General features: G+C 41.3%; 1 protein-coding gene across 1 annotated transcript in view; it reads right to left on the bottom strand.

Moving 5' to 3' along the window:
• Positions 1-9,713, bottom strand: part of MEOX1 (mesenchyme homeobox 1) — a 97,755-nt gene extending 88,042 nt beyond the window's left edge. The window contains exon 1 of the mRNA XM_073608222.1: positions 9,144-9,713. Coding sequence (XP_073464323.1) covers positions 9,144-9,567 — 424 coding nt within the window. The 5' untranslated portion in view covers positions 9,568-9,713. The remainder of the gene's footprint in view (positions 1-9,143) is intronic.
• Between the last annotated feature and the right edge of the window lie 3,704 nt (positions 9,714-13,417).

Raw genomic sequence — 13,417 nt, 5'->3', positions numbered from 1 at the left:
ATCACATACTGCCAACGCACAATGTTTGGCGGTCTGAGATTACTCGTATTTTTTTTTTAAATTTTAACACATGTGAAAACTTGATTGAGAGAAATGACTTTAACCCCCCTCCCCCCCTAAATTTATATATTTTCTGAAAGCAGAAAATAAAATGGTGGCTGTGGCAATTTAACCACATGCCGACCATACGTCGGCACAATGTCATGGCTGGGCAAATGGGTGTATAGGTACGTCCCCTTTAAGATGCGGCATTGTGAGCGCGCGTGCTCCGTGACTGCGGGTCCTGCGGACTCGATGTCCACCGGTTTCCCGTGATCAAGTCACAGAGAGGCAGAACGGGGAGATGCCTATGTAAACAAGGCGTTTCCCTGTTCTGCCTAGCAACATGGCAGATCACTGCTCCCTGTCATGTCAATGGTAGCCCATCCCCCCCACAGTTAGAACACCTCCCTAGGACACACTTAACACCTTCATAGCCCTCTGGTGTTTAACCCATTGACTGCTAGTATCATTTACACAGTAATCAGTGCATTTTTATAGCACTGATCGCTGTATAAATGACAATGGTCCCCAAAAAAGTGTCCGCCGCAATCATGAAGAAAAAAAAAAAAAAAAAAAGCCGCCATTACTAATAAAAATGCTATAAAACTATCCGTTATTTTATAGACGCTATAACTTTTGCGCAAACCAAATATACGCTTATTGCGTTTTTTTTTTTTTTACCAAAACTATGAAGAATACATATTGGCTTAAACTGAGGGAAAATTTTTTTTTTTGTATATATATATATATTTTTGGGGGATATTTATTATAGCAAAAAGTAAAGAATGCGTTTTTTTCAAAATTGTCACATCTTTTTGTTTATAGTGCAATAAAAACTGCAGAGGTGATCAAATACCACCAAAAGAAAGCTCTATTTGTGGGGAAAAAAGGATGTCAATTTTGTTTGGGTGGAAAGTCGCACGACCGTGCAATTGTCAGTTAAAGCGACGCAGTGCCGAATCGCAAAAAGTGCTCTGGACAGGAAGGAAAAAAAATCATTCCGGGGCTGAAGCGGTTAATGTTGCACGACATTTGTGCAAATGCATATTTACTGGAAAAAAATACACTAAAATTAATTATAATGCAAACACCCATTTTTTGGTAAAATATAAAAGATGGAGTTGTGCCGAGTAAATTTAGATTCAGAAAACGTTATTAATCCCAAAGGGAAATGACTATAAAGAGATACCAAACAAATCAAGCCTTAATACTGTACTGCCCTCATGAGATCACCTAAGGTACCAAAACTTCCATAGGTGAGGCTTTAAAAGTCTTTACGGGTTATCAGTTTAAAGTTAACTGGAAGGGTGATTTTTGATTTTACACGGTTTCGTTGAAACATGGTAAAAACATATGTGTTTTTGCTGCGTTTTCTGGACTCCTGATTCCAATCATGTACCTGCGAAACCTGGATGTGCGACTCAAAAAAAAAAAAAAAAAACCAAGAAAAAAACAAAAACACAAAAAAGCAATGCAGGTGCATTTTTTATGCATTTTTGGTGTGTTTTCTTTAAAATTCAATGGGGGATGCGTTGTTGGCGTGCTTTTGAAAAGCCGTGCAATTTACAGAACTTTTAAAAACGCACCACACTCACAGCGCACTGGTGTGAAGAATTTCATGGCATTTAAAGGGATACATTTTTTGTGCGTTTTTCCTCCACCTTTTTAGCACAAAACACGCATCAAAAGTGGATCAGTGTGAAAGGGCCCTAAAAATATTGCTCTTACTCTGACAATCATAGCAATACCTCACATGCATGGCACAAATTATGTTTACATACATCTGCACAGCCTACATGCAGATCTGTATTTGGGTGTGTGAGAGGTGCTTTTAAAGTTCTTTTTATTATTTTATTATTAGAATTTTGTAATCCTTTTATTAAATGTAACTTTATTGCTATCACAAAGCGGCTAACAAGCCCACTGTGTGATAGCTTTGGGCAGTTGTCAGGTACTCTTTATGGAACATGAGGGGTCTCTCTGTAAGACTCCCCATGTCTCCCTTACCCTCCACTACAGCTAATCAAGCACACAGCGGGGTTTATTTACTGAAACTGGACATTGTAAATTTTGGTGCAGCTGTGCATGGGAGCCAATCAACTTCTAACGTCAGCTTGTTCAATTAAGCTTTCATAATAAAACCTGCAAGCTGATTGGCTACCATGCACAGCTGCGCCAGATCTTGCACTCCCCAGTTTAATTAAATCAACCCCACTGTGCTTGATAGGCGGCTTCTCTGTCTATAGTAGCTGAGGAGTGATGGCTCTGAAACAGAAAGTGACAAAATACACATTGCTTTCTGAGTTCATTAGGTGCAGAAATTGATGTTCACCAAGTTCCTCCTGCCTTACACATTGTAAAAAAAAAAAATATATATAATAAAATATAATAATCTTGTTTTAACCCTTTGAATACCAGGCATTTTATAAACATACCTTAGACAATGGGTTTAGGCCAGTAAAAAAAAAGGTTTAAAGTAGTTGTAAACCTCAGACATGAAATATGAACAAAGCATATCCCTCTATAGTGTGTGCTTGTCTCAATCCAGAGCACTGTCATTTCTATCTACTGCCTTGTTCCTATGCTATCAGCATGAATCACTTCTGACAAGTTTTCCTGACACCATGAGAAAAATGGTGACAGGTGAGGGACCTCCAGCTGATTGACAGCCTCAGCTCTGTTCCTGTGAGCTGTGTGAAGGAGGGTGTGTCCCTTCCCTCCAATCGGCTCTCCTAACTAGAATAAAACCTGTTCACCAATTAGAAGTGAATCAATAGTGAATAAGATCATTGGTTTCAGTGGTAACTTCACTGAGTAGCAGAACGTGCCCCTAAAAACCTCTGCAGGACCCCCGTGGTACCAATGTTGAAAAAAGCTGGTCCAAACTGTGCAAGCACTAACAAGGCAAGTGTTTTCCACAATACAAATTACATTGCTGTATATCAAATATACTGGTAAAAATGAAGCCAAGGCAGGACAATATGTAAACTATTCAATCAGACTGAAATGGGTAAACACAAGGCAGCTTTTTTCAGCAATTTCATTTTTTCAGGCCCTAAGAAAAGATGTCAGTCTGAACGGGCCTGGGAGCCAAACACTGGGAGTTGTTTTATAGCAAAGTATAACAATTCTCTCCACAATGAGCCATTTTTTTTCTTCGGCCCTATTCGCACTTGTGCACTTTCCTATGCTACTTTGGACAAAAGTTGCATGACAAATCGCACCCCATTCCTTTCAATGGCATCCGTTCAAATCTGTGCAACTTCATTTCGCAGTGACTTTGAAAAGGTGCCTGCACTACTTTGGTGTGACTTAATGAAACTTTGATCCACAGAATGTAAAGTCGGATGAAGATCACACAAAAAGTCACATCCAATTAGCACTCCAAAGTCGCACTGGGAATCATGAGACTTTGGAGACGCGTTAATATGAATGGAGCCTTAGACTCGGCACCATGGCCCTTGGACAAACTGTTCACTGGCACTACAGTTTTAAGACAATGTACAGATGCAAGGAAGTGAGAATATGGCCAAATGTTGAGGCAGATGGCATAGAGGATTCGCTTCCAAACAATGGAGCTTCAAGTAGAGATTCTGCTCTTTGAAGACTTAAAGTAGTAAACTCGTTTTGCCTATTTTTACCTACAGGTAAGCTTAAGCGTACAGGAAATGCTTGATTCAAGCGTTTTAGTGCATTTTGTTGCATGTTTGAGCATTTTTCTGCTCAAATTTAATAGAATGAAAAATTATTATTAACCAAAAAAATAAATAAATAAAAAATAGATACAAACGAATGAAAAATCTGAAAAACATAGCAACAAATGATGAAACATGATATTTTTCTCTACTGGCTTATTAAAAAAATGGCAAAGCTCAAAAACGCCCCAAAAATGTGCATGCAAACGCTCGAAAAAACACCCCAAAAGAATGATCAAAAATGCGACGCTCGGGTGTAAATGTAGCCTTATGCCCCGTACACACGATCGGACTTTCCAACAACAAAACCGTGGAACTTTGTTCGAAGGTTGTTGGCTCCAACTTGTCTTGCATACACACGGCCACACAAATGTTGGCCAACAATTACGAACGTAGTGATGTAAAAGACGTACGGCGAGCCTAAAAAAGGAAGTTCAATAGTCATGCACCACCCTTTGGGCTCCTTCTGCTAATGTTGTGTTTGGTGAGCATTGATTCCGAGCATGCGTGTTTGTACTTTGTACTTTTGTCCGACGGACTTGTGTACACACGATCGGAAAGTCCGACAACACACATTTGTTGGCGGAAAATTTGAGAACCTGCTAGCCAACATTTGTTGGCTGAAAGTCCGACAACTATTGTCTGATGGAGCATTCACACAGTCAGATGTACCGCCAGCAAGCTCACATCCAACATTTGTTGTCGGAAAATCCGATCGTGTGTACGGGGTATTAAGCTTGGTGGTCATTATTTTGCTTATTTGGGTGCTCCTGCCTATGGATGTAGGATTTTACATTCAATTTTTGCTGCTGCCTGCCCTTCTCCCTAGCCATAGAATTGCCCCTCGATTTGCTGATGCCTACCCTTCCCCCTGTCTTGAGAAAGAATGTGTAACTTTGGTTTTCCTTGAGGGCCTGGGAGACACAACGGTTGCATACAGCTGCCTATAGTATTGAATGGTTGTACTCAGGATTTTTGCCACTATGTGCCTAAACCTGCGCATGCATGGGAGCGCACAACCCTAAATACAGGGGCATTTGTATGCAGCATCTGTCTCTCAGGGGCAGAAATACTAAGAATTTGTTAGATGCCCCAAAGTACCATTGTGTATGAGGCCTTAGAGAGGTCTATAGCGTCACACTGCCTCCTTTAAAAAAAAAAAAAAAAAAATTAATTAATGACTGTACAGGTTTAGGAGATATTCATTTTACCTTATTATAGGCTTACCTGTAGGTAAGAATGACAAATTGGGGTATGCAATCACTTTAATTGAATGAGCTAAAGTTAGAAGTTGATTGGTTATGATGAACAGCTGCACCAGTTTTAGTACATCTCCCCCATGTATGATGGTGGTATTACTTCCCATGACCACTATTCAGGCAATCGATCGCCAGATCATATCCTGTACTCAGGATCAAGGAGAAGCAATGTGCGATTCATCGGAGATCCCCATTCAGAAGACAGAAAAAAATACTGCTGCTCATCTGAAGCATGCTGCTACCGTCTGCAATCAGTCACATAAACATGTCACCAATAAATGCATGAACTTTACCGAATGTCAGTTGTTTTAACTTTGGATAGTAAAACTTTTTTTTTTTGCCAGTAAATCCCTTATACAACCCAATTCCTGTTTCTTGTCTGGTCATTAGCCTAGGCTTATGAGGACATGTACAGCTCTCTGCCAGGAAGGGAGGGGGGGTGAGTCATAAGAGGGCCAATAAGAGCTGCAGAGCTGGAGGTGTGCCTCTATCTGTGTAAATCCAGGAAGTGAACAAGCAGCAGCTTCAGCTGCCCACAGTTAAAATGATTGCAGCCAGACTGAGTGGAGGGAGATTTCTGCTACATATTTGGCTAGTACAGAATCACAGTATATATATAAAATATGCAAAGTGATTGGGGGGAAGCTTCAGAATGGCAAAAATATTTTTATTACAAATTATGTGAACGACTGCAGTTCCTCTTTAAGATCGTGAGGGGGGTTGAAGCGAGATCGCAATTTTTTATTTTTTAATGATTTATCGTGCACCTCCACTACCTGCCAGGTTTATTTTGTTATGGTTCACAATCACTCACATGGTCATGTGACTACAATCCATCCACAAACTCTACAAAATAACATCTATTCTAGGCGTCTGTTATTGGCTCCTGTACTGATGGCTAAAAAGCAATCCAGTACAGATCTCTTTTCACAAATTAACACAGGTGTAAAATGATCCCTTGTTATGTCATAGTGATCAGGTGTAATAAGGTCCTGACTCCCCCTTCATAGGGGATATGATGACAATTAGACCATCGGGGACTATAAGGGAAGGGGAACAGATTTACTATCCATAGACACCATCTCACCACTGTGTCCTATAGTGATCGGGGAAGGACAGTGTGCAGACCGACACTCCTGGAAGTGTCAGACGCTGCACACATCTTAGGACACAGGCAGCGCAGGTAATGGTACAGCCAGGAAGCAAAGTCTATCTTCAGCCAAACGTTTCTTTTTGGACAGAGGAGGAAATGGTAACAACTTTTTATCTATGTGCCATTATGGTGGCCACACACCTAATGATCTCATCACTATGATCACATCTATGGATTATCCAAAAGACAAATATAGTGTCATCGATCGATTTTGAGCAAAACCAATGGATTCCATTGAAATGGTTATTAGTCTGGATGGAAAATGTAGTTGTAGGAAAGCAGATGGATCGATATGACCAATGAAACTTGAGGTGGTTATACACTAAACAATCTGATTGTACAATCCTTTCGATTTACCAACAATGTAGCGCCAGGGTCTGCGTGACTTGACACAAATTGAATGGATTGTTCAGGTGTATTCTTATTTTAATAGGTTTGGTGAATCTAAAGGGAATTGTATAGTGTATGGCCAGCTTCTCGCTTACAGTAGAGCTGTCCTCACCCTGCACAGGTTGTTTAGTCTAAAGGTGACCATACACTATACAATCTGATTGTATTATGTTGTTTAGACCTACCATCAACTATGTAGTGCAAGGGCCTGCCTGATTGGATACAAGTGGAATGAGTAGTATAGGTTTGTCCTCATGCACATTGTGGTAGGGCAGCCCTTTCATTGGAATGTCCTGCCTACTGCATCCCAATCACACCAAACAAATGCATGACTCTTTATATCACGACACTCCATAACACATGATGCTTTGTCACACAGGGGACTGGAGAGAGCAAAATCGGGTGCAGCTGTGCATGGTAGCCAATCAGCTTCTACCTTCAGCTTATTCAATGAAGCTTTGACAATAAAACCTGGAAGCTGATTGGTTTCTATGGAAAGCTGCACCAGATTTTGCACTCTCCAGTTTTAGTAAATCAGCCCCTATGCCTTACAGCCCCCGTTCACATCGGGCCATTTTGAATGCAATTTGACATGTCAAATCGCATGCGAAATCTCCACCCAGCTAAAGCACTGTCCTAATCGGTGCGATGGAGACTTTGCGGCAGCGCACCGATTCCCAAAAGTAGTTCCTGCACTACTTTTGGCGACTTTAAGGGCAATTTTAATAGACATCTGTGCAGGAACCCGCAGAGGTCTCTAAAAAAAAAAAAAAAAAAAAATTGCTCCCGAAGTCAGATGAAGTTCAGTTCAAACCCGGGCTTATTGCGTGATTTCTCCCACACTTCACCAATTAATGACATTACTGCACACCTACAGAAATCACACAAATGTCAGCCCAGTCTGAGTGTATGGCACAACAAATGGTCTTTTTGAGCTTCCAATTGTATTTTTTTCCTGGACAGCAAGTCAAATGACAATACGATTGTATAGAAGATCATTCTGTGTATGGCCAGCATTAGGTAGATTTCCCCTCTACTTCCGTCCCAGATACACTATTAGATTTTCATATGAAGATTCTCTGTACATTGGACGGCTTGACAAGTGTTGTTCATAGGAATGTTACATTCCATTTAGGAATGAATGGACTTTCCTGAACAAAAACCACATACACTGTTAGAAATTTGTTTGAGCAAAACTTTCCATCCATCTTAGAATTTTCTAGTAAGCCCTTGCTCACACCAGTGTGGCTTTGAAATCGCACTACTCCAGCCCGATTTCAGAGATGCAGATCGGTGCAATTTTGATGTGCGATTTCATTTGACGACAATGCAAGTCGCAATAAAATTGCAAAAAACTAGTGCAGAAACGTTCGCAACCATTTGAATGGTACCATTTCCATGAATGGGGTGCGACTTGTCATGTGAACTTCAACTATCAAATTGCATGACAAATTGCACTGGTGTGAACCAGGGCTCACTGATGAAAAACCAACATCAAGTTGACCCCAATGATGATCAGAATATCTAATGAATGAAAATTCTGAATGGGCGCTGGTTATATATACACACACTGTACAAATGTCACCCGCTCCCTGATAAAAATTGGGGCCCAAAGGCTGCCCCTATCCTGCCTAACATCTCTTGTATTCATTAGAAGAGTTGGGAGGAAAATGGGTGGCTGTATACTGGATCCATCCAATCAGAGGCACCCGCTGTTTGGGGATTTTCACAGCTGGTGGGGTTGGCTATCAAAATTCAATAATATTATAGAATAAGATTGCAACATTCTAATAGAATAATAGAGTATACTAATATAATAGGATTCAAATATAATAGAATATTATTAGAAAGTATACCAATATAATAGGATTAGAATATTATAATATATTAATATAATAGAATATAACATTAATATAATGGGATTAGAATATAATAGAATATTATAATGTATTAATATAATAGGATTAAAATATAAGATTATAATATTTTAATATAATAGGATTACAATATTATAATAATATAATAGGATTAGAATATAATAAATATAATTAGAATATAGTCATATAATAGAATGCACTAATAATAATAATAGAGTATACTAATATAATAAGATAGGAATATATTAATAGTAGTTAATAAAATAGGACCATAATAATAGAATAAATGAATGATATAATATACTAATATAATAAGATTAGAATATAATAAAATAGAAAATGATGAGAATATCATGTTAATAGAATAATAAAATACACTAATATAATAAGTTAGAACAATGAATAGAATTTAATCAGAAGATAATATTATAGAATAATGATTTTATAAGGATAAGAGCGAAATAGAATAAAATAATAGAATAAGATAAGAAGAGCATATACTAACATAATAAGGGATTATAATAGAATGACCTAATAAGATAAAACAATAAGTTAGCAGTGTATATGGGATCTGCTAAATGAAATCAATCCCCGTGTGTATGTCCAGCTTTGGTGTCCCCATTGGGAGATTCCCCCCACCTCCTGTCCCGGTGACCCCCATAAAAAGTCCCATCATAGCCCGATCCCCCCATACACAGACAGGTGATAGACATGAGATGGGACTGACCTTGGCTCTCCTTTTTCCTCTTGGCCCCCTTCTTGGGACCCCCATAGTCCTCATCGATACAGCCCGATCCATCGATGAGGTTGGGGCTGCTGCTGTCCAGGTCCCCGGAGCCCAGGGCCATCTCGGGGTTGAGTCTCCTCCTGGCCTCGGAGGACCAGTCGGTGGGAAGGTAGGTGTGCTCGGGGTAGGTATGTGGAGCGGTGGCCAGGCAAGGAGCGGAGAAGTCCGGGTAGGAGGTGTAGTCCGGCTTCTGCGGGAAGAAGGAGAGCTGCTGATAGGGGAGAAGAGGAGAGCTGAGCTCCCCCTGAGGACCCCTCATACAGCCCCAGGACGGAGCGCTCCTCATACAGCTGCTGGACGACGGATCCATGCGGAGGAAGGATGAGTGTGATCTGGAGAAGGAAGGGTGAGCTCCGCTCCTCATTCACTCATCATAGGTCTGTGTGCGGAGGACGAGGCTCGGCTTATATAGAGGGGGGAGCGGGGAGGGTTAAATCCTGGCACCTCCTAGTAACCCTAGACCCCCATGTAATGGGCTCCTCATCTGTCCTCACATATCAGCCTGGGATCACAACCACTACCATTCATGGTTCATCCTAACATGCGTCTTTTCCAGCACCAAAACGCATGTTGACGCCGTGTGAGGCGGTTCGACACGTTTTTGGAAAAGGGTCAGAGAATGGGATAGGTGTAGAGCTGCCTATGGAAATGAAGGAGCTGCCTTATGTATGATGTGTAAAAGAACAAGGGCTCCCTCCTTCACACCTGTGTGCTGTGATCCCAGCCTATATAATCTCCTACACACCATGAGAGGGACAAACACAAAATGTTTTCTCATATAATACCAGATTTATGATTTTTGTTTAATCAGTACAGTTGTTGTTCTCGAAAATACATTACAACACATGACATCACTTTTACTGTTGTACGGAAATTTTCATACTGTAATTATCTATTCACATTCCATATTGAGGCTAACATGTGAAAAACCAGACGATCAATTGTCCAATAATCTCATTGTGTGTACTAGGCTTAGAGAACCACCATCACCATTCACCACTAATGGAAATCCATGGCTCTAAACATCCCATCTCATCACAAATCATCCCATTACATCCCATCTCATCTCATCCCAGCCCATCCCATCCCATCCCATTACATCTCATCTCATCACAAACCATCCCATCTCATCACAAATCATCTCATTACATCCCATCTAATCTCATCCCATTACATCCCATCTTATCCCATCTCATCACAAATCATCTCATTACATCCCATCCAATCCCATCCCATCCCATTACATCCCATCTCATCTCATCCCATTACATCTCATCTCATCACAAACCAACCCATCTCATCACAAATCATCCCATTACATCCCATCTCATCTCATCTCATCCCATTACATCCCATCTCATCTCATTACATCCCATCCAATCCCATCCCATCCCATCACAAATCATCTCATTACATCCCATCCAATCCCATCTCATCTCATCCCATTACATCCCATCCCATCTCATCTACTCACATCACAAACCATCCCATCCAATCCCATCACATCCCATCTCATCACAAACCATCCCATCCCATTACATCCCATCCCATCTCATCCCCTCCCATCCAATCCCATCACATTACAGAACATCTCATCCCATCCCATTTCATCCCATGCAAACCCTTTATATCCCATCCCATTCCATTCCAATATATCCCATCCCATTACATTCCTTTACATCCCATCCCATCAAATCCCATCCCATTACATCCAATCCCCTCCCGTTCCATCCCATCCCACTACATCCCATTAAATCACATCCCATTACATCCAATCCCCTCCCGTTCCATCCCATCCCACTACATCCCATTAAATCACATCCCATTACATCCAATCCCCTCCCGTTCCATCCCATCCCACTACATCCCATTAAATCACATCCCATTACATCCAATCCCCTCCCGTTCCATCACATCCCACTACATGCCATCCCATTCCATCCCGTCCCATTAGTATCTAATGGCATCCCATTACATCAAATCCCATTACATCCCATCCCATCCCATTTTATCCCATGCAAACCCATTACATCACATCCCATTACATCACATCCCATCCCATTCCATTCCATCCCATAACATTAAATTACGTCCCATTCCATCCCATTCTTTATCCCATTCTTTATCTCGTGCTATCCCATCCCATTACATCCAATCCTCTCCCATCCCATCCCATCGCATTACATCCCATCCCATTTTATCCCATTACATCCCATCCCTCCCATTACATCCAATCACCTCCCATCACACATCCCATTACATTACATCACATCACATTACATCCCATCCCATGCCATCCCATTTCATGCCATCCTATTACATCCCATCCCATCCCATTACATCCAGTCACCTCCCATCACATCACATCCCATCTCAATACACATCCCATTACATCCCATTCCATCATATCTCATTACATCCCATTCCATTACACCCCATCACATCCCTTACCATCCTATCCCATCCCATCCCATCCCATCCCATCTCAGGTGTTACTAGAGCCTGAGTTTAGGTATAAAAAAAAACAACACAACCCTGTATAATAAATCCTGTATAATAATTATAATAATAACAACACAAGGAACAGCCCCTCCATTTCTATCCCATTGCTGGTGAAAGCCATCCTATGTGAAATCCTCCATCCTCTGCTCCCCATACCCTACAGTGGTAATCCCAGGGTGCAGTGAGGGTTAATGGAGCCACTGGACCGGTCATAGGCACTCATCAAGAGTAGTGACTACGTCTGACATTTCTGCCCCCCTCTTCCATTTATAGAAGCTGTACTATAGTTTCACCAAAGAAAAGCACACTATGAATGGAGGATGGACAGATAATTGAAAGGTCCTTCTCCTCCATTCACAGAGCTCTTTTCATTGATGGAAGCTATAGAACAATTTCTTATGAATGGAGGACAAGCAGATGAATAAAAGGTCCTCCTCCATTCACAGCGTGCTTTTCATTGATGGAAGCTATAGAACAATTTATATGAATGGAGGACAAGCAGATGAATGAAAGGTCCTCCTCCATTCACAGATCGCTTTTCATTGATGGAAGCTATAGAACAGTTTCTATGACTGGAGTAGATGAATGAAAGGTTTCCCTCCTCCATTCACAGAGTGCTTTTCATTGATGGAAGCTATAGAACAGTTTCTATGAATGGAGGACAGGCAGATGAATGAAAGGTCCTCCTCTATTCATAGAGCACTTTTCATTGATGGAAGCAGGGCTTTTTTTCTCAGAGAATAGGTGCAGGAACTCTACCTTCTATTACTGCCCTTTTAGAGAATACAGAACCAAGTATCATTTTGTGGTGATAAGTAATCTCTATGGAATTTGTTAATGATAACAAGAAAAGCAGTAAAATAGATCCCCTGTAGCCAGTAACCATAAAGCCCCCTCTAGCAATAATAGATCCCAACATTAACAGTGGGCCACCCGAAACAAAATCCCCCGGCAGCAACAACAGAGCTCCTCACAGCCAGCATCAATAGACTCTCCAGCAGCCAGCAATAATAGTCCCCTCCCTCAAGAGTAAATCTCTCCCAGCCATAACTAACCCCTCAGAGATATAAGACCCACCCCCAGCAACAATAGGTCCCCCACCAGTAAGAATAGACCCCCCTGCAAAAATAGATCCCCTCCAGGTAGAATAGATCCCTCAGCAGCCAGAATCAATAGACCCTGAAGCACACCCCAGCCCCCCTTACCATTATATACAGTCCGTGCTGGAGGTGCAGGAACTGCGTTCCTCGCGTTCCCGCTGAAAGAAAGCCCTGGATGGAAGCTATAGAACCGTTTCTATGAATGGAGATGGAGGACAAGCAGATGAATGAAAGGTCCTCCTCCTCCATTCACAGAACACTTTTTTTTACAGAAGCTATAGAACAGTTTCTATGAATGAAGGACAGGCAGATGAATGAAAGGTCCTCCTCCTCCATTCACAGAGCGCTTTTCATTGATGGAAGTTATAGAACAATTTCTATGAATGGAGTACAGACAGATGAATGGAAGATTCCCCTCCTCCATTCACAGAGTGCTTTGGCTTTTATGAATGGAGGAGGGGGGGGTTGGAAAGTCAGCTATTAATGACTGCTTGCTTCAGAGCATGCTTCGTTTTTGGTCCGTCGGAACAACATACAGACGAGCGGTTTTCCCGATAGGAATTGGTTCCGTTGGAAATATTTAGAACATGTTCCATTTCTAGGTCCATCAGA

This window comes from Aquarana catesbeiana, linkage group LG12, assembly GCF_042186555.1.
Source record: "Aquarana catesbeiana isolate 2022-GZ linkage group LG12, ASM4218655v1, whole genome shotgun sequence".
Classification (NCBI taxonomy): domain Eukaryota; kingdom Metazoa; phylum Chordata; class Amphibia; order Anura; family Ranidae; genus Aquarana; species Aquarana catesbeiana.
This window is presented reverse-complemented; position numbering and strand designations above follow the sequence as displayed.